Source organism: Dromiciops gliroides, chromosome 1 (genome assembly GCF_019393635.1).
Source record: "Dromiciops gliroides isolate mDroGli1 chromosome 1, mDroGli1.pri, whole genome shotgun sequence".
NCBI classification, from domain to species: Eukaryota; Metazoa; Chordata; class Mammalia; order Microbiotheria; family Microbiotheriidae; genus Dromiciops; species Dromiciops gliroides.
This window is the reverse complement of record NC_057861.1, coordinates 276,445,465-276,467,537: the sequence shown is the minus strand read 5'-3', so window position 1 is coordinate 276,467,537 and position 22,073 is coordinate 276,445,465. Positions and strand designations below refer to the sequence as shown.

The following is a 22,073-nucleotide window of genomic DNA, read 5'->3' as shown; positions in this document are numbered from 1 at the left end:
AAAGTTTAAGAAGCCCTGATCTAATCCAGCCCCTTCATTTTAAAGATAAGGAAGTAGACATAAAGAGGTTAAGCAGTTTGACTAAGGTCACATCAGGTGGTAAGTGGTATAGCTGGGTCAAAGGGTGTGCAGTTTAGTAACTTTCTGGCATAGTTCCAAATTGCTTTCCAGAATGTCTTGACCAACTCACAGTTTTACCAGTAAAGTGTTTATTTTGCCACAGTGCTTCCAAAACTTGTCATTTTCCATTATTTAAAAACTTTGCCTATTTGATGGATAAGAAGTTGAAATTAAGAGTTAATCTAGGGGCAGCTAGGTGGCACAGTGAATAGAGCACCGGCCCTGGATTCAGGAGGACCTGAGTTCAAATTTGGCCTCAGACACTTAACACTTAGTAGCTATGTGACCCTGGGCAAGTCACTTAACCCCAATTGCCTCATAACAACAACAACCAAAAAAAAAAAAAAAGAGTTAATCTAATTTAAACCCAGATCTTCCTCACTCTAAATCTAACCTCCCATCCACTCTGCCACATTGCCTTTCATAATGTAGATATCCAACTTGACTAATTGATCTATGAACATTATACGTAATGTATGTCACTTTATGCAGGACCATAGACTATAATTTGAAAGGGACTTCAGAGGTCATTTAGCCCAGAGCTTCTTAAATGTTTTTCCATTTGCGACCTCCTTTTGCCTGAAAATTTTTTACATGACCCGGGATATATATGTATATAAAATAAGTATACATAATCTTTTACTGTTGCCAGATTTTTTTGCAACTCCCACATTCAGTTACACAACCCCATTTGGGGTTGCAACCCACAGTTTAAAAAGCTTTGATTGAGGTGAAGAGAAGTGAAAAATTAAATAACTTGACCTATGTCACAGAAGCAATAAGAAGCAGAGTTGAGATTTGAACTTAGGTTCACTGACTTGAAATCCAGCATTTTCCCTCATACCTACCATTATAATAAATTATATGTTTGGGCACTATGCAAAGCAAAGCAAGGTATATAATTATATTACTAGCCAAGTTGAAATTTAACACATAAATGGGACACTTAATGGCACTACCAGCAAAAAATTACTTGTTCCCTACTTTGTGTGTAACATATACCCAAGTATATATTTGTGTGTAATATGCACCTAGATTTAACATAAACTGTTATGTAATATTCAGTAATTGTTGATGATAAAAATAGTTTATTATAATCCAAAATTTTATAAACTGAGTTTGTAGAGAGTCTATTGGTTTCAACTAGAGCAGCACAATATCAGCAGATTTGAATAGATTACAGTCTTTATCACTGAATGGATCATCCAAATTTATATGATCACAGATCAATTTGAGTAATTTTTCTTAGCCACTTTTACAATAATAATCAGTTCATATTTTGTAATGGTGAAGGAAACATTGCTCTGTACAAAATTCTTCTGGTTTAATTTGTGTTCCATGCCTTATTAGATACCTACAAATTTTCTTTTCTCTATAGAAGTCCTCTTTTATGTAATATTCCCTTGTGTAATTTTCCTAATCTCCAGAAGATGGGGATATTTTCCCATGAAAGTAGACCATAGACTCCTGGGCCCATATTCACTCAGCCACAGGTAATTGATAGATTATACTCATGGGAAAGAAATTATTGGGCATCACTTTGTAGTACTAATACTACATTAATAATGTAGGAATAATAAAATGTTTACCATTTATAAAGTATTATGAAAATAATTACTAACTTTCCTGAGACAGATTAGATACTCCAGGTGAAAGGTGGGACAAGGATCAGCAATAGCTCACCATTTCACAAGGATGTTCCAGATCATACAGTTCATTTTTATAAATTGTTGTTATTTGTTTATAAATTGTCATAATTTTTCATTTTCTTGAAAGTATTAGTTTTTGTCAGCTGCTTTTAAGACATCTCAAACTAGATTTTAGGTGGCATCTTAAACTCACCATGTTCAAAACAGAAATCATTTTCTTTTTCCTCAAACTTTCCTCCCTTTCCAAACTTTGTTATTACTGTTGAGGAGACCACCATTATCTCAGTTACCCAAGTTTGCAATCTTAGTATGCCCTAGAGTCCTTACTGTCCCTCATTCCCCCCCCCCCCCACTGCCCTATATCCAGCTTGTTATTTATCCCTTTGCAAAATGTCTTGGATACACTCCCCTTTTTCTATGTACATCGCCACCATTCTGGTACATATCCTCATTACCTTTCATCTGGACTATTACAATAGCCTTATGATTAGTTTTCCTGCTTCAGATCTTTCCCCACTTCAACCCATCCTGCATTCAGTTGTCAAAGTGATTTTCTGAAAATGTGGGCCTATCCATGTGCCCCTCCTCCCCTTCTCAATAAATTACAGGAACTTTCTGTTTCCTTCCAGGATAAATATACAGTCTTCAGTTTGGCATTTCAAGCTCTTCACAACCTTTACTTTCCCACTCATCTAGCTATACTGGCCTACTTGATGTTCATCCCACATGACACTTTATCATATGACTCTGTGCTGTTGCCCCCTCCCCCATCCCTGGAGTGTTCTCCCATCTCACCTTCACCTCTTAGCTTTCCCTTGGCTTCCTTCAGGACTCAAACTCAAATCTCAGCTTGTACAGGAAGCTTTTCCTGGTCCCCTATTTTCCATCTACCGATGCCTTTTCTCTCAGATTACTCTCCATTTACACTTTATGTCTCTTGTATATTCCTAGTTATTTACCTGTTCTCTCTCCCATTATAATATGAGCTCCTCCAGTATAAGAACATTATTTACCTTTCTTTGTATCCTCTGAGCTTAGTACAGTGCCTGGCAGATAGTAAGTGTTTAATGTTTAATAATTGCTTATTGACTAGGTTGACTGACTAATTGTTTTCAGTATTTTGTGTTATAGCCTAGGTAGGCTGAAAGTAAAATACTGTCTCCTTTCTATGATTACTTGTGCCAACACTGTAGTTACTAGATAGATAGTTCCACTTAATTTTTGGTTTTTACAGTTGTTTGAAAGACTGCTTGGGATATTTGGCAGAGGGCTCAGGGAGATGAAAGGACTCTATCATTAGTAGTTTATTTTCCATTAAGAACTGTTGCTAGGGGCAGCTAGGTGGCACAGTGGATAGCATTGGCCCCGGATTCAAGAGAACCTGAGTTTAAATCCAGCCTCAGACACTTGCCACTTTCTAGCTCTGTGACCCTGGGCAAATCACTTAACCTTCATTGCCCTGCCAAAAACAAAAACAAAAGAACTGTTGCTACAGCTTATTTTTACAGATATAATTAAACATGTTAGATATTATGTCATTGAATTATAGGATTGTTTATGGGATCATAAATTTTAGAACTTGAGGGGACCTTAGAAATCTTCTAGGATAGAGCACCGGCCCTGGAGTCAGGAGTACCTGAGTTCAAATCCGGGCCTCAGACACTTAACACCTACTAGCTGTGTGACCCTGGGCAAGTTACTTAACCCCAATTGCCTCACTTGAAAAAAAGAAAGAAAGAAAGAAATCATCTAGTCCAGTGGTCTCCAAAGAGTGTATGTGTTCAACCAACTTGACACTGGGAATATGGTTTCCATGGCCCTCCCACAACAGCCAGCCATTGAGCTTATCTCCAGCACAAATACAAGGCCCTGTTTTACCTATTAACTGCCAACACTGCCCCACCCAGCCTCCTTCCTTTGCTGTTCAAACTTCCAATTCTCTCCCCCACCTCTGTCCTGGTATGCACCTCTGAAGATGGTTGTATCCTAATCTGTGAACATCTTAACCAGCAGCTGCACACATGACATTGGGAAAATCCCCCTTAACCCTTCCTCCAGCATATCCATTACCCTCCTCCTGCTTCTTCTTGCCACTCCTGACCCCACCCCCATATCACTTTATGGCTGCCTTAGGTATCCTTTAGTTTGCTCTTTTCTCCTAGGTTGGTTCTACAATCTGGAACAGTGGCCAGTGAGTAAGAGCCACCTCAATACCCAAATACTTTTCATTTTGGATGATAGAGATAAGCATGGATGGATAAGTTGTAATCTTTATCAAAGACCTTGTTGTATTATCTTTCTCCCCAAATCCATCCTTAATTAGAAATTCCCTATTACTGTTGAAGCACCACTACTCTCCTAGTCACCTAAGTTCCCAAATTCAGTGATATTCTCAATTACTCTCCCTCATCCTATATATACAATCATTTATTAAGTTTTTTGTTGTTGTTTTTATCATTACAACATCCCTTTTCTCCCCTCCCACAGTCACTACCCTAATACAGGTTTTTTTTTAATCACTTCTTGCCTAGACTGTAGCAATAGCCAGCTTTCTAATTGTCTCGCTGCTTCATGTCTCTCTCCTCTCTAGTCTGTTCTTCACAAAGCTCTCAAAAGCACAGGTCCGATCTTGTCACTAGGGGCAGCTAGGTGGCAAAGTAGATACAACGCCAGGCTAGGAATCAGGAAGACTCACTTTCCTGAGCTCAGATGTGACCTCAGATACATTTATGTCTTTCTGTATGACCCTGGGCAAATCTCTTAACCCTGTTTGCTTCAGTTTCCTCATCTATAAAATAATCTGGATAAGGAGATGGCAAAGTATTTCAGTACCTTTGCCAGGAAAGCCCCAAATAGCATCATGGAGAGTTAGACATGTCTGAGAAACTACTAAACAACGATCATGTCACTCCACTATTCAGTAAAATCCAATGGCTACTGTCAAAGAAATTTGGAGACCATTAATCTAGTTCAATCTCTCATTTTACAGACCAAGAAACTGGGTGGCAGGAAGGTTTGGTGACTTGCTGTAGGTCACACAGATAGTGTAGAGGCAAGATTCAGACTCAGGTCTTCTGATAACAAATCCAATACTCTTTCATTGTTACCTCATTGCTTCCTGTTAGCTCATTAATTTGAATGAATCCCAAGATTAAATTTAAATTTTTTTTTCTGAATGCTAAAAAATTTGGTGAAATTCATTTAAAAAATATTTATTGTTCACCATATATATGTGTGTGTGTGTGTTCACCATATATATGTGTGTGACTTTAGTAGGTGTTGGGAAAATATAATAATGCATGACATGTTTCCTACTGCCAAACAATGTTTTGTTAGAGATGTTAAAAATCTAAGATAACAATTTACATACGGTAGTTCTTTTGCAATATTGTTTAAAAGGATGATTTTCATTGTTTACAATCCGTTGTACTTAATTGCCTTCTAAAATAAAAGAATTTGGAAAGATCATGGCCTCATTTGGGGGAAAAAAGTATAACCAAAAGTTAATTATTATTACATAGAATGGAAACAAGATTTCATTTTTAAAGTATGATATGGAAAAAATGAAGGTGAAAATCACAAGGTAGTATATTTTATTTAGTAATGTCTGTACATATACAGTAAAATCTAAAAATGTAGTGAGAGACATTAATATTATAGATATACCAAATGCATTTCCTAGTTAAAATGCAAGGAAAAAAATCTGTGCTGATATTTATATTGGAATAACATATTTCCCCTTTTCTTTTTAGGAAACAGTCTAGTGAGCTTAACCTTTCACTTATTTAGTCTTCATGGACTAATTGAATACTTCCACTTAGATATGATGAAGCTTCGTAGGTTTTTAGGTAAGAAATTCTAGCTAATTTCATGGTAGTTACCTAAACATATATAAGAATTTGTTCAAATTTTTATGTCGTGTACTTCTACTAAAAATCTAACAATTTTTGTTGTTTTTTCTTTTTTAAATTTGAGACTGTAAGAAGAATGCACATGGTAGTATCTCATGCTATGTTTTTCTCCTACCTAGCCACACTGTAACTAACTGTAAGCAGCACAATAGAGGCAGAAAGTATTCTAGGACTTGCTATAAGCAGGGGCGGTTTACTAGTTAATGTTTGTTGTTGTTGTTGTTATTTTTTACTAGTTAATGTTTAATGACCTGCTCTCCAAAAATTCAGGAAACACTTAAGTTTAATCTGCATTATTAACATTTTCTCCATAACTTAAGTCAAGACAAAAAGACAAATCAAGGCTTAATTTGTAGCATATGCTGATTTCCAAGGTATAAATGTCCATGTTGAAACAATATTCTTTTAGGAGCTGGTATAAGCCGGCTCCCCTGGCTATAATGGAGACCTAAATTTGAATATGCATATAGTATAATGTTCATGTAAGAAGTATGCAGTATTTATTTATTGGCCTATCTTTTGGAAATATATTCCAAACAAGTAAAGTCATCTTTTCTCACTAAGGGTAGTTTCCATTATATATCTTTGTCTCTTTCTTAGAGGAAAACATGATAAAAACTTTGCTTGAATAAGAAATTAATTAAGAAATTTCTTAGAAATACTTTTGGCAGACCCTTCAAGCTGATTCAGAGCATTGAATCTTATTTTAGCAAAAAATGTTGACAGTACCAAAATCCCAAGCTTAGAAATCATTGTTTCATGTACTCATTATTGAAATGATGGAAATATGTTATGCCTTGTTTCTAAAGTATCAGTTTGCCTATATCAGCTCATTTTCAGATGGTAATTATTTAAAATGTATATTAATCGATAATCTGCATTCTATGTTAATATATTTCTCCATTATAATTAAATTCAAATTTCTCTCTTTAGTTATGATTCAAGAGGATTATCATAGTCAAAATCCTTATCACAATGCAGTTCATGCTGCTGATGTGACTCAGGCCATGCACTGTTATTTAAAAGAACCTAAGGTAAGAGGTTGACATTGAATTTCATCTACTACTGTAAGGAGAAAAACATAATTTGAATGTTTGAATATTTATTTTTAAATGTTTCATATTTCTTTTGGTGTCTTAAATCAAAGATTAGTAACTTCCTATGTAAAGGTAATATCTAGACTAGTAAATATTTCTAGATAGCATGATAAGAGACCCTAGGTTGAGGGTAGGGAGATGATTGGAGTAGATCTGCCTACAAAGTTGGGTTTTGTGGTTAATGATAGATATGGTTACTATTTCAATACCACTACTTCCCTTAAATATTTTCCAGTTCTTTTTAGCCAACTATTTCAGTTTCAACTCTGGTGTTTAAAATTATATGAGGTTGCCCTATAAATTATCCCAAGTTTTAGGGAAAATTAGCTGGGGTTCTAATATATTGCTACTTAGAAATTAGAGGCTATTACATCTGTTTGGGGACATTAAGCATTTATTAAAGCATATTAAATATTAGTAAAGTTAGAGCACATGGCTCAGAAAGTTAAGAAGGAGAGATAGTGGGGAGCAAGAGTGGGTTGCATCTGCTCCCTCCAAATTCCAAAACCAAGCAGGCATGTGAGAGCCTGTAAGCTTCCTGCAGTCAGGAGCAGAGGTGGCTCTTACACACTGCTTAAAGCTAATTGGCTAGCATCATTCAAATCTATTGGTTCATTGGACTTGAGGGTAGTCCATGAGCAGCATGTGCTGACATCAGAGCCCAGAGGACAGATCCTGTGACAGGAAAAGCTTTCAGGTAGGTGTGGTTTTGAGGGAGGTAGCTTCCTGTAGGTAGTTATGTCGTTCTACATTTCCCTTGAAATTCTCCTCACTCTGGACTGGCCTTAAGAAAGGTCAGGTAATAGGGGCAGCTAGGTGGCACAGTGGATAGAGCACTGGCCCTGGAGTCAGGAGTACCTGAGTTCAAATCCAGCCTCAGACACTTAACACTTACTAGCTGTGTGACCCTGGGCAAGTCACTTAACCCCAATTGCCTCACTAACAAAAAAAAGAAATGTCAGGTAAGGCTCCCTGGGTTAGGCCCTTGAGTGGGGGCCTCTGGGAGTCCCCAAACCCCATTATTTTCTCACAGCTTTTAGTCTCCAAGCTGGTTTTCCCACTTCTACTTTCTGCCCCTTCTAATTCATCCTTCATATTACTGCCAGACTAATATTACTAATGCAAAAAAAAAAAATTATCAACCTTTGGCCAGTGTGATGAGTGTATCCAGACAAAACTAAGTTGACAAAAATATAGTCCATCTTAGGTTCTGTATATATATTATATCATCAAAAGGATATCAAAGGTCAGGCCTGACCTTAGCACAAAGCCCCAGTTCAGGAACTTAGGCTAAAGATAAATAAACCAAAAAAATATACCAATAACTTATGGTTGTATAATGGGATTTTAAAATTCTTGAATATGGAGGTATGTATTCGTGGGTGATGGCAAGATCAAAGATATGATCATATTTGTGTGTGACTGAGGTGAGTAGGTCATGGAGAGTAAGTGGGTTGAGGGACAAAGTGATTAAGGTGTTTAAAGATGAGATTAAATAATGAAATAAAAGCTCTGGAAGAGAGAATTAGAAGAGGAATAAATAGCTTAAAACAGGAAGCAAATCCTACCGAAGTAATGGACTTTCTGAAGATTAAAATAGGCCAAACAGAAATCAGTGATTCCAACTTTCATTTTTTGCATCTCCTTCCACAGAAGATTTCTCACACTCTCTTCATTATCTGTCCTCTCTGTTTCCTCTAGACCCTCCTTCTCTGGTCCATGACCTTTATATTTGCCTAGTCCTTCTCTATTCTCTGTATTCCTCATGGAGTCAAAACTTCTGAAGTATCATTCTGGACTCTCCCCTCTGCAGTTTCTGCCACTGCCTTGTACAGCTTGCTCTTTGGATTTCCCTTTTTCCATTGTACCTCACTTCCAGAAAAACAACCATTCCTCTAGGTGTCAGAGAGGACACTGCCCCATGGCAGGGATATTCAACCTTTCCTCCACATTCCTGATTATACCACTAGCATATGCCTTCCCACCTAGTCACCTTACTTCCCCATTCACCTCAAAATCTCCTTCCTAGTCCATTGTCCTCTCACTTCCTCAGGCAGCAGTTGTTCAAGGAGTTCCAATCCCACCCCCCACCACCCCAAAGCAAATCAAGTGGTTTTTTCAAGTACCAAATCTTAACAGACAACATTCAGCACATGGTCCACATCTCCCTTTACAAAACATCTCTCTTCACCCATAGGAGTTTTCATCAGTAGAACCACCACCAATATAAGGCCTCCCTCTTTTTCCCTCCCTTTTCCATCTTTTCACTCTCTTCTTTACCCAATCCCCTATGGTATCTTCTCTTTCTGAGAGACCACAGGGATCACCTTCCCCTCATCACTAGCCCTCAGTTTGATCCAGGCACATCACACACTCCCCACAACCTTCCTATTCTCTTCCCTTCTTTCATGCATCCTCCAATTTTGTAACTTAGTTCCACAAAAAACATTGATTTGCCTATAGGTGGGTTGTCACCAGGTTTGTCATATAATGCCCCAGATCTTCCTCTCCACCAACTACTTCAGCCTGATTTCTGCCTTCTCTCCTTGTGTACCATTAAGAAGCCTCTTACTGGTCTCTGCTGTCACTGCTGTCTTTGGCTGCTGTATTCTTTTACCCCCATCTGGGATGCTTGAGAAATAGATAATCTTTTCAGTCTGGTTTTCTTTCTAAGAATATTTTGAATTTATTATTGAACATCCATCTTTTTTTCATTTGTGATGAAGCTCACATTTGCAGAGTAAGTCATCCTGGGCTGCATCCAGAACTCCATTGTTCTTTGGAATACATTATTCCATTCTCTCCTATTTTCTAGTTACTACAGAATAGTCGTGTGTGGTGTGTGTGTGTGTGTGTGTGTGTGTGTGTGTGTGTGTGTTTTTAGTTTCCTCTCCTTTATATTTGAAGGTCTTTCTCCATGCTAGCTTGCAGGGTTTTTTTGTTCTAAATTGAGTTGCTAAATTAACAACTATGTGTCTTGGAGTTTTCAGTCTTGAAACTTTTTCTGGAGACTATCTATGCATTCTTTCAGTGAGTATTTCCTTTTCTGTGTTCAGAAGTTCTGGACACCATTCTTATACTATTTCTTGGATTATGATATTCAGGTTTTTTTACTTGTCATGTTTTTCTGGGAGAACTATAATTCTTAGGTTGTCTCTATATATCATGTCTTTTGAGATCAGTATATTTTTGCTTACAGAGCATTTTAAAAACTGTTATTGCTTTTTTATTTTCTTCTATATTGCCCTTTACTTCCATGTATTTGTATTTCCAATCATTTGTCCTTTTTGTCATTTGTTTGGTGAGATTTGCTATCATGGAATCAATTTTTATATTCTGCCAATTATTTCTGCTGAGCAGGCTATAAATAAATCCTGCTCTTGTAATTCTAATTTCTGTTTATTCTATTAAGGAACAGTCTTTTGTGGTTCTATGTTCTCTCAAATTTCAGTCTTCTGTCATCAAATGTTGAGTCATTTTTCTTTGTTTTGTAATATTTATTCATAGAGACCTAAACTCATTTATTAGATCTAGACACCACATTTCCTTCTGCTATTAATGTTTTCTCTATTGATATCCTTATACTCAAGGTCTTGTAGTTCTCTTTCTCTTGACATCTTTGGTCATTTCAGTCTTTTTTCCCCCTTATTTTCCTATTGCTCATTTTCTGACTCCCTCCCCTTTGATGGTTGTTTCCCTGGGGTTGGGATCTTAGAGTGTTTCAGTCATCTCCTATGGAGCAATTCAAGGTTCATCAGCCAGGGTCTTTGCCCTAAGACCCAAGTCTCTGCCCTGACTTGTGGGAAAGAACTAGCCCCGGTTGGATGCTGGGCTCTTTTCCTTAGGCTTAGTGGAATGCTACATAGCCATCACACTCGTACACCCCCATAAAGTTCCCTGGCCCTGTAGTTGAGAGCACTGCCATCCTGATGTTGCAGCCAGGATTTATTTGTGTCTTTTGACCTCTAGATCCCTGAGATTATGGGCGGAGCAGGAAGAAGTTTGGGGGTGGAATTTAAGACCAGGCAGGTATCTTGTCCCTTTCCCCCTTTCCTCCACTCTCCTGCAGAGCTTTTTTGCATCGTAGAGTGCTGCCAGGATACTGACTATCAAGGCCTCAGCAGATTTTTGCATCTTGGAGCTTAGGTCTTCACAGGACTGGAATGATGAAGGAATGGAACTGGGTTGTATTTTGTTGTAAACCTGTGGATTAGGTCAGCTAGCACAGCCTTCCTGGCAGAAGTATGGTTAGGCTATTGTGGGGGGTGGGGGAGTGTAACCAGTAAGCTCAAGGTAGTTGTTAGTTCATGGCTTTTTAAAAAATCTTCCTTGGGGTTCCTGGTATTCCTAGACTTTGGAGACAACTGAAGTTGTTTTATCTAATGCATAATTTTTGTTTTGGAGAGATTTGAGACCATGTGAGGATCAGAGAAAATATCTAGTTCTCCCTCTTGTTGTTCACATGATCCAGAAACCCCAGATCAATGACTGTGAAACAGGTCAAGAAAAGATGATTTAAGAATCATTGTACTCCTTGACTTGGAAAATATGTTATAAGTGAAAACTGTCCAGAGCTATTAGAACCAGTGGGCAAAGTGAAAATTGAAAGAATTCACCAGTTACTTCCTGAAAGCAGCCCCAAAAGGAAAAAGTACTAGGAATGTCAGAGCCAAAATCCAGAATTAGTCATTAGTCAAGCATTTGTTAAACTCTTAGTGTCAGGTATTATGCTAAGAAAAGATAAAACAGAATCCCTAGTATTAAGGAGCTCACAGTCTAATGACAGGTGGGAGAGTGGAGAGGGAGATGACATGCAAACAACTATGTACAAATAAAATATATACAGAATAAATTAAATATCATTATCAGAGGAAAGGCTTCATGTAGAAAGTGGTATTTTAAGTGGGACTTAAAGAAAGCCAAGGAAGCAAAGAGGAAGAAATTAGGAGGGAAAAAATTCCAGGCATGGATCCAGAGGAAACGCTCAGAGTCAGAAGATGGAGTGTCATATGCAAAGAAGATCAAAGAGGCCAATGTCCCTGGACTGCAGAGTATGCTGGGGGCAGCGGGGGGGGGGGGGGGGGGGGGGGGGAGTAAGTTGTAAGAAAATTAGAAAGGTAGGAAGGGTCCAGGTTATGAAAGGCAGAGGATTTTATAATTGATCCTTAAGATTATAGGGAGCCGGGGGCAGCTAGGTGGCTCAGTGGATAAAGCACTGGCCTTGGATTCAGGAGGACCTGAGTTCAAATCCAGCCTCAGACACTTGCCACTTAACTAGCTGTGTAACCCTGGGCAAGTCACTTAACCCTCATTGCCCTGCAAAACAAAAACAAAAAGATTATAGGGAGTCACTGTAATTTATCAAATGACTTGATCAGGTATGCATTTTAAGATCAATTTGACAGCTGAGTGGGGAGGGACGAAGACGGGAGAACAACCAGCAGGCTACTGCTATAGGCCAGGTATGTGATGAGAAGGGTCTTTCTGCACAAAGGAGATGGCAGTGTTGGAGGAAAGAAAATATTTCTGTGACTTAATAATGAAATGAAAGAGGCTATAGGTCTTTTAATTCTTAAAACAAGAGTAGACAGGTGATTTACCTATCACCAATAGGTAAATTAGGTTTGTTAAAAATAAACTAGTGTGGCTGTAATTTGCATTAACTTACAGTTCACCACTCAGAGAACTTCATTAAAATCCATTTTGGCTAATGCATTGATTGGTAGTAATGGTACAGAATTTCTCAGGTGTTTTCAGGTGATTAATAATCCATTTTATTAAATTATAGCTTGCCAACTCTGTAACTCCTTGGGACATCTTGCTGAGTTTAATTGCAGCTGCCACACATGATCTTGATCACCCAGGTGTTAATCAGCCTTTCCTTATTAAAACAAATCATTACTTAGCAACTTTATACAAGGTAAGTACAATTATAACATAAAATAAAACTTTAGTAAATTTGTTAATTTAGAATCATGAAAAACTAGAATATGAAATGTTTTTAGTGAGAACAGTGAGTAGAAGTTCTCTTGGAATGAGGTTTTTAGGCAGTTTGAAATATTCTTTGTTTCGAAACATCAATAAAGTATATTAAATAACTAAATATTTTACTTTTATTTTTAGAATACCTCAGTATTAGAAAATCACCACTGGAGGTCAGCAGTGGGGTTGTTGAGGGAATCTGGTTTATTTGCCCATATGTCATTAGAAAACAGGTATGTTGGATGGATAAAATGCAGTTCATTAACGTTAAATTTATTTTATTATGAACCATGGAAATTAATCTTAACAAATGTTTTGAAGTTAGTATTTTCTCATTGCCGAACATATTGTCATTTAGCAAATTTTTGTTTGAATGTTGAATAAATTGAAAAAGAAATATATATCTATATATCATACAATATACATGTATGTATTAAAATGTGTATTCATAAATATACGTGTAGGCTTCTATAGATGTTACATCTCTTATTTTCAGTATTTTCCTGAAATTAATGGATGAGAAATGGTGTTTTATTTGGGGGGATATTTATACTAGTTTTTTAATTCAAAATCTTGCTAAAGACTTATTTTTATAACAATCTATTCCAGTTTGTATTCTAAATTAGTTTATATTAATTATGCTGCTGAGTTCTTAAAATTTACAACCCAACTTCATCCATACAGTAGAGTGAATCATACATTAAGATTGTACCATGATTGGGGCAGCTAGATGGCGCAGTGGATAGAGCACCGGCCCTGGAGTCAGGAGTACCTGAGTTCAAATCCGGCCTCAGACACTTAACACTTACTAGCTGTGTGACCCTGGGCAAGTCACTTAACCCCAATTGCCTCACTAAAAAAAAAATATATATTGTACCATGATTATCTCAAATAGGTATTAAATTGGTTTCCCTTTAAGGCTGAATTCAAACAAATAGGGAAGGGAAGAAAAAGTAGGTAGAGAAAGTCCAAATCTCTTTAAATCCATAAAATCTACTAATTTTTAATAGCCACAAAATTCACTATTTTATTATCTTAAGTTCTTTGCCTTGTAGACATATCTGTTGCTATTAGGATAAAAGGACATGTCAGAGCAGGTAGCACATCAAAATGATAGAAAAATGATAGAGGTCATTTTGGGAGCTATAACACTGTTGGAAGATTATCACACTGGCTGTTTTTCATCAATGACTGTGCATATGAAGGGATTTATTGGTGTCTCCATGTAGTCTATGATCAGAAACACTCCTAATGTAGACTCACCATGAATGAGATGACTCAATTCACAAGTATTTATTAAATGATGACTATGAAAAGCAACATAAAAGATGTTATTAGAGAACCATGTGACCAGGTAAAAAGATGGGTTGTTCATGTAATGAGAGTGAAGGATACCTGCTGCACAGTCCACATTCTCCATTATCAACTGTGTATTATCAAGATATTTAGAGAAAGACCCTTGTCAACCTGTGGTTGATTTAGAAGAGGATGCAGACAGTGGGCAGGGATAGATGGGTTTGTGATCTTCTTTAGTAACCACATTTATACAATCAGAGTTCTACATATACAATGCTAGGTATTGTCAATAAAAAGGAAAAAAAACCGCCCAGTATCTGCCCTCAAGGAGTTTCTATTGTACCGGAATATATAACCTATGAAGGGATAAGTAAATATAATGCAATTTGGAGTGACCGAGAGAGAGAACTAGCAACTTGGAAGTGGAGTGTTAGTAAAGGTTTGGCTGAGAATGTGGCATCAGGGATGAAATTTCAAGGAAGGATTATAAGGCAGGTGAGGAGGCAGTATATTCCAAGTATGGGGGACCTCCTGTGCAAATGAACAGAGAGACAAGGGATAGAATGCTGATTTTGGTAATCAGCCGGTAGCTAAGTTTGGCTATAAGGTAGGGTGTATATGAAATGGAGTCGTATGAAATGATAATGGAAACTAGATTGGTTGGAACTAGATCATGGAGGGATTTAAGTCCCAAATTGAGGAGTTTGTATTTTGTTTTAGTGGAAATAGGGAGCTACTGAAAATTTTTTTAAATGATACCTTGTATTTTTTCATCATCCTTATTTCCAAATACATCCCTCATCCTTTCCCTACCTGCCAAGCCATCTCTCATAACAAAGAATAAAAAAGAAAAAAAAGTCAGTTGAGTAGCATTCCAGGCACTGTTAAGTTTACAATAAGAAAGTCACAAATAAAAACAAAATATAAAAAACCTGCTCTTCTGTTCGCAGTCTAATGGAGAAGACAACATGTAACTATTTATACATAAGATTTCTTTACCTGTGGATACACACACACACACACACACACACACACACACACACTTATATATACATATATACACATACATATACACACACATCTACAGGGCAAATGTGGGGTAACCTCAGTGTAAAGTCACATATTCTGGAAGACTGGAAAAGGCTTCTTGTAGAAGGTGAGACCTTAGCCAAGACTTGAAGTAAGCCAGGGAAACTAGAAGGCAGAGACAATGAAACAGAGAATTTTAGGTTTGGAGAATATCCAATACACAAGCCCAGGGGTGTAAGATGGAGTGTTATGTGTGTGAGGAACAGCCAGGAGGCCAGTGTCACTGTATCTCAGAGTACATAGGGACAAGAGAGGGAGATAAAGGAATAGTAAGATAGCTGGAAGGAAAACCAAGAGAGAACAGTGTCACTTCCAGTCAGTTCTGCAAAAATAACTAACAAATCAATAGAGTCTAACATTAAGTGCAAGAGAGGACAATGCATTTTCTCTTCAGCGTTGAGCCTGGTCATTATAATTAATGTTGTTTTATGGATTGTTTTTGGTTTTTGCTGTTGGGTTTTTTTTTAATATTTACATTATTGTACTTGCTGTGTACATAATCTACATATACTCTTTGATTCAGTTCACATAAGTCTTCCCATTACCTCTTTTATATTCTTTATACTCTTATGATGTAATAGTATTCCATTACATTGACATAGCAATATATTTTTAGCCATTTTTCAATTAACAGATATTTACTTTGTTTCCAGTTCTTTGTGCTATAAAAAGTGCTATTATAAATACTTTGGAGTATATAGGACCTTTTATTCTATATTTGATGTCTGTGATAGTAGAACAAGACCCAAGCTATGCCTCCCTTGACTTAGCTTCCTGGTGGCCTCTGCCTTTGTTAACATGGCTTTCTGGTCACCTAGGGATATAAAAGGTCCCTTCTGGCTGGGGTAGGAGTTCTTCAGACTTGGTGGATGCCAGAAGACCATAAAAATAACCTTTAGGTCCCCAAAAATCTAGAAACAAAGAGGGTCCTTATAAATTGTAAAATAGCATATAAATATAGTGAATTACTATTATATCATTAAAAATTATGAATATAAGGATTTACCCTGGTCTGTAGTCCAGGACTTTTTACCTTCATTGCACATACCAAAACCATTGCCAAATCTTGTTATTTTTACCTTCACTATATTTTTGTATATGGCCTATTCTCTGCTTTCACATACATCCCCCTCTTTCAAGCCCTTATCCTCTCTCAGCTTGTAACAAGTCTCTTAACTGTTACCTCTGTTTCTGGTCACTTTACATATCAATCCATTGTATAAATGTTATTATTATTCATCTCCCAAAGTGATTTTTTAAAAATAAGTTTTTGTTGATATTTTGTTTGTTAACATCACTGTATCCGTTCTCTATTCCTTCCCCAAGAATTATCCCATATAATAGTACTTTTTAGTCAGAAGATGGAAAAATAAACACATACAGAGTTGGGTACAGAAATGCATTTCACTCAGCAGGAAGACAGGGAGAAGGGAGAAAGGGAGGAATAAAAAGTAGATGGGGAACAGTTTAAATGAAGAATTAGTCCTAAGCAAAACAAACTCTAAGGGTATCCAGAAATATTTATACCTCTTTTAGAGGTGGCAAAGAATGGGAACCTGAAGGAGTGCTCATAAATTAAGTAATGGATATACAAGTTATGATATGTAAATATGATGCGATACCATGCTGAACTCTTATCAGTTCAGTGACCAACCAGGATTGGATAGGACTAATGATGAAACATGGTCATCTCCTGACAGAGAAATAAAGGATTCAGAGTGCAGAATAAGATAAAATAATTTTGGACATGGGGGGGGGAAAGGTTTGTTGATTGACATTAGAAGTTCTGTGTGAACCAAAGGCACAATGGAAAAAGCAGTAGCTCGAAAGTAAGAGGAACTGGGTTCCAATCCTATCTCTTATGGGTACTGTATAACCTGAGGGAAGTCAGTTAACCTCCCTGGGCCTTAGTTTTCCTCTTCTGTAAGATATAGGAATTGGATTAGATATCCTCTGAGAATCTTATGAATCAGAACAAAATAGTATACACAAAGACTACAATAATTTAAACGAAAATCCTAAAAGGCACCTGAATTCAGATTAATTTTAATGATCCCTCTTGGCCATAGAATTTCATAGTTGAACCTCAGTGGCTATCTACTTCAGCTCATACATGAATAATTCCCTCTACAACATACTGAATAATTATTCATTTAAACTTTCCAAAAATTTACCAAAGCAGACAATTCCATCTTAGTTCTGACAAAGTATAAGTTTTGTCCTTGGAGCATTTGGATATAACTACTTCTCTGTAAACCATCTTAGATTCTAGTTGTTGTTACTTAAATAAGTTCTTTTGACAAGAATAATTCAAATCATGATTGTGGATAGATATGTTCATCCTATGTTAACCAGTTTAGTTGACATTCGGATATTTTAGAGATAAAAACTTTTAAGAAAAATTGAGAAATGTTTATAGTTTTCATGCTCTATGTAAATATGTATTTTCCAATTTGTTTATTTTTCTAATTACAGACAACAGATGGAAAATCAGATAGGTGCTTTGATTCTAGCCACGGACATTAGTCGACAAAATGAATATCTGTCATTGTTTAGATCCCATTTGGACAAAGGAGATTTATGTTTAGAAGATGCCAATCACCGACATTTCATCTTACAGGTGACACTGACTTATAAAAACTTGTATTTCTAATGTATTTCATGTAGGTAGATATCAGAATAAAAATAAAATGTTACTGCATCAGAGTGGTACTTTAGTGATGCATAAATCCTGAGGCAATGCTGTGAGTTTGTTTAATGTTTATAAGTTGCTAGCAGATAGTGCCTTTGACTATAATACCACTTCGTAATATATTACAGCATTGTTTTTAAGATGTCCTCTTAAAAACAGATGATTATATTCTTTTTATTTAAAATCTGAATATACTACTCATTGTGTGAATAGCAGAAAACTACATGCTGTAGTGTAATAATGTTTTTGAAAGGCAGAACTGTTAGTATTTGATTAATAATGTTTTAATGGAACTGCATTGCAGATAGATGTGAAAAAAGAATCCACCTGACATAATTTTTCAGTCTACCAACTCCAACTACTTCATACTTTAAAAACAAATGTTTATTCCATGTGTATAAAATATGAATGTGATGCACCCTTTAAATTTGAACCTTTAGAGGAAAAAGAGAAAAAAGACAAGACTGGAATGAGGAAAAAAACTACTATTTTCCTCTTCCTCATTATCCTTAATTTCACATTCATTCACATTCTTCAAGTACAAAGACCTACTAATTTACACCGGCCTATGTGATTTCCAGCACCGAAATATATTTAGATGATTAAATATTACTTTGGCAGCAATATTGACTATTCGAAACCCAGGTAATGTGGGAGGAAACTCATATAGTCATGGATAAAAATTTTCTCCCAGTTTTTGTCACAAAAGCTCTCAAAGACTGTTAATTTCTGTTACTTTTACATATTCCCTCCATTTATTCCTCTCCTGTTTTCATATCTCCATTCCTTAGGGACTATAACTGCAACTATTTTGTGAATGTTCCCTTCCTTCCACAATATTAAGTCTGAAAGGGAGAACTGTAGCCGTTTTGCCTTTGCTTCCTGCCTTCCTTCCATCTCTTTCCTCCTCTGCTTCCTGCCTTCTATTCTTTCTTTCCTTCCTTTTTTTCAACAAGTCTTCATGGCAGCAGCTTCTTTGGTAGAACTAGGTAATGAAGGGAAGAGACAGAAAAACGGAGTAGATCGCTAAACTTCCTTCTCTCTATACTTAGGCTAACTCCCATGCCCTGTGGAGAATAAAAGTGCTATGACTCCCGTGAGAGAAGTTGTATTTACATTATTTGGTTGTATAATAGACGCAATGAGAGGCAGTGTAGTATAGTGAAAAGAAATCTAGTCATGGAATCAGGAAATACCCATCTAGGTTCAAATCCCACTTCCTCTATTTAGAACCTGTCTGTATATTTCCTCATTGTAACTTGGGAGAGATGGTAGTATTACCTACTTCTTAGGTTTACTGTATCAAATAAGATAAAATATTGCAACATTTTGTAGACATAAATGCCAACTATGTATAAGGTAGAATTTATTTTAGCTCTTTAGCAATAACCCTTTCCATTAAAAAAAGATACTTCCATACAACCATACATACATACATACATACATGCATGCATATGTATTGTATCTAGAGGGGTGTGTGGGTGAACACACACACCTGATAAACAATCAAGTCTATGAAGATGTGTCAGTTTATATCAGTTTGTATCTTAATGCATAAAATAGCAGCTAGGAAATACTTTTAAAGTAGATATTTTAAACTGGAGATTTCTAATCAAGTGCTCTAAGGGAAAAACTCTTTGAAGAAAATCTTTAGTCTATTATTAGAATCTAAAAATGTATAGAATTAAGATGATTTGACTTTAGCTTTATAGCTGAATCAGAAATGAACCTGACATATTAATAGACAGTATTAATATATGAACAAGAAAAATCATATAATTAGACACAAAAAAAAGTTTTGACAAAATACAACAGCTATTTTTATTTGAAAACACTAGAAAACGTGCTACTGTGGCAAAAAAAATCCAATAGCAAGACCATATAGTTCTTATAAAAATTAGAAAGTAGAATACAGAACAATTGAAGAAATAAAGGAAACTATCAAAACCTACTTTATCCAATCATATGCCAACAAAACCAATAACTTAGATAAAATGGATGAATATTTACAAAGATACTGAATACCCAGATAATCAATAAAGGAATTATTTAACTCATTTTCATAAAAAAGAAAAATAGTCATAAATGAAAAAATAGAAGAATATATAACATTCTCAAAGAAAAGTGAAAAATAAGTCCAATACCAGATGAATTTACAAATGAATTCTGTCAAATACTCAAAGAACAAATTCTGTTACTACATAAGCTGTTTGCAAAAACGGTAAAAGAATTCCTGCTATGATACAACTAGGGTCTTCATACCCAAAACAAGAAGAGATAAAGCAGAGAAAGAAAAGCACAGACCAGTGTCTCTTAATAAATTTTGACACAAAAATTTTAAATACAATATTAGCAAATTTGCTACATAATAATAGCTGATTTTTATATAGTATATACTGTGTCCAATGTATCATTATTATTTCATTTGATTAAGAGAATAGATATGATAAACTAGTTGGATTTATACCAAAGATAAACATTTGATTCAATACAAGAAAAACTATAAACATAATGGATCATTAATAAAAAAATTTAAACCACATGAATATAACAACAGATGTAGAAAAGACTTTTGATAAAGTCTAATACCTATTTGTGTTGCAAACACTAAAAAATATAAGACTAAATGGAGTTTTCTTCAACATAACAGTAGTTATCAAAAACTTGGCAAGGGAGGGGTGTGTATGTGTGTAAAACATACATATCTAAAAGGAGATAAAGGTGATATTTCCAATAAGATCAGAATTAAAGCACTGATGTCCACAGGAAAAAATGATGCAAAATTATGGTTTTTGTACATGATATAATGATGGTTTACTTAGAGAATCCTAGATAGTTTTTTTAAATTAAATTAATAACTTCAACAGAGTTGCAGGATATAAAATAAACCCATATAAATCAATAGCACTTCTGTATATTAGTAATGAAAAGTAGCAAGAAGAGACAAAAGGGGGCAGCTAGATGGTGCAGTGGATAGAGCACCGGCCCTGGAGTCAGGAGTACCTGAGTTCAAATCCGGCCTCAGACACTTAACACTAGCTGTGTGACCCTGGGCAAGTCACTTAACCCCAACTGCCTCGCTAAAAAAACAAAAAAAACAAAAAACAAAAAAACAACAAAAAAAAAGAAGAGACAAAAGGAAAAATTCTATTCAAAGTAAGTGTGTAAATTACTTGGGAGTCTACCTAACAAGACATACACAGAAACTGTATGAATATAAAACAATCTATACAGAAATTAAGATAGAACTAAATAATTGAACAAATATTAATTGTACTTGTACAAGCCAATATAATAAAAAGGATTCGTACTACCTAATTTAATTTGCTTGTTTTGTGCTTTCCCAATCAAACTACCAAATAATTCTTTATAGAGCTAGAAAAAATAAAAAAGTCACCTGAAGGAACAGAGGAGAAAGATTTAAGGAGAAATCATGAAAAAAAGTGGAAAGAAAGGGAATCTAGCAGTAGTACCAGATCTCAAACTATACCATAAAACTTCATCAGAATTTGGTAATGGTTAAGAAATTGAAAAGTTTTGGTACATGACAAGCCAAACAAAAAAACCTAACAGCCTCTAATGCTTGATAATCCCAAAGCCTCAGCTACTGAGAAGTAAGGGCTCTTGGACAAAAACTGTGAGGAAAACTAGAAAGGAATTTGGTAGAAAATAGGTATAGAACAGCATCTCACAGCAAATACCAATATAAACTCAAAGTGGAACATTGACTTAACTATAATGGGTGACATCATAGACAAATTAAAGGAGCAAGGAAGAAAGTGCCTTTTGGATTTATAGATAGAGGAAGAGTTCATGACCAAATTAGGAGCTAAGAGGATCACAAAAGGTAAAACAGACAAGTTTGAATACATAAAATCTAAAAAATTTTACATAAGCAAAACCTATGCAACTAAAATTACTAGGAAACAGTTAGCCAGGTTGGGGACAGGGAAGTTTTTGCAATGTTTCTTTGATAAAGATCTCATTTCCAAGATTTTTAAGTAACTTAAATTTATAAGAATAAGAGCCAATCTCCAACTTCACTTTGGTCAGACAATATGAATAGGCAATTTTCCATGAAGAATCTAAGTTCTCAATAACCATATGAAAAAATTCTCCAAATCACTAATAATTAGAGAAATGCACATTGAAGCAACTCTTCTCATATCCATCTTTTGGGCAAATATGACCAAAAAGGAAAGTGACAATTGTCGGAAGAGATAAAGAAAAATATGCA

The 22,073-nt window shown here is 35.8% G+C and overlaps 1 protein-coding gene across 4 annotated transcripts in view; it reads left to right on the top strand.

The window, feature by feature from the left end:
• PDE7A (phosphodiesterase 7A) overlaps positions 1 to 22,073 on the top strand; it is a 164,465-nt gene that overhangs the window by 116,767 nt on the left and 25,625 nt on the right. For all 4 annotated transcript variants that reach the window (XM_043984752.1, XM_043984582.1, XM_043984841.1 and 1 more), the window contains 5 exons: positions 5,522 to 5,617; positions 6,614 to 6,714; positions 12,566 to 12,697; positions 12,901 to 12,992; positions 17,620 to 17,764. In XM_043984752.1, the coding sequence (XP_043840687.1) occupies positions 5,522 to 5,617; positions 6,614 to 6,714; positions 12,566 to 12,697; positions 12,901 to 12,992; positions 17,620 to 17,764 (566 nt within the window). The remainder of the gene's footprint in view (positions 1 to 5,521; positions 5,618 to 6,613; positions 6,715 to 12,565; positions 12,698 to 12,900; positions 12,993 to 17,619; positions 17,765 to 22,073) is intronic.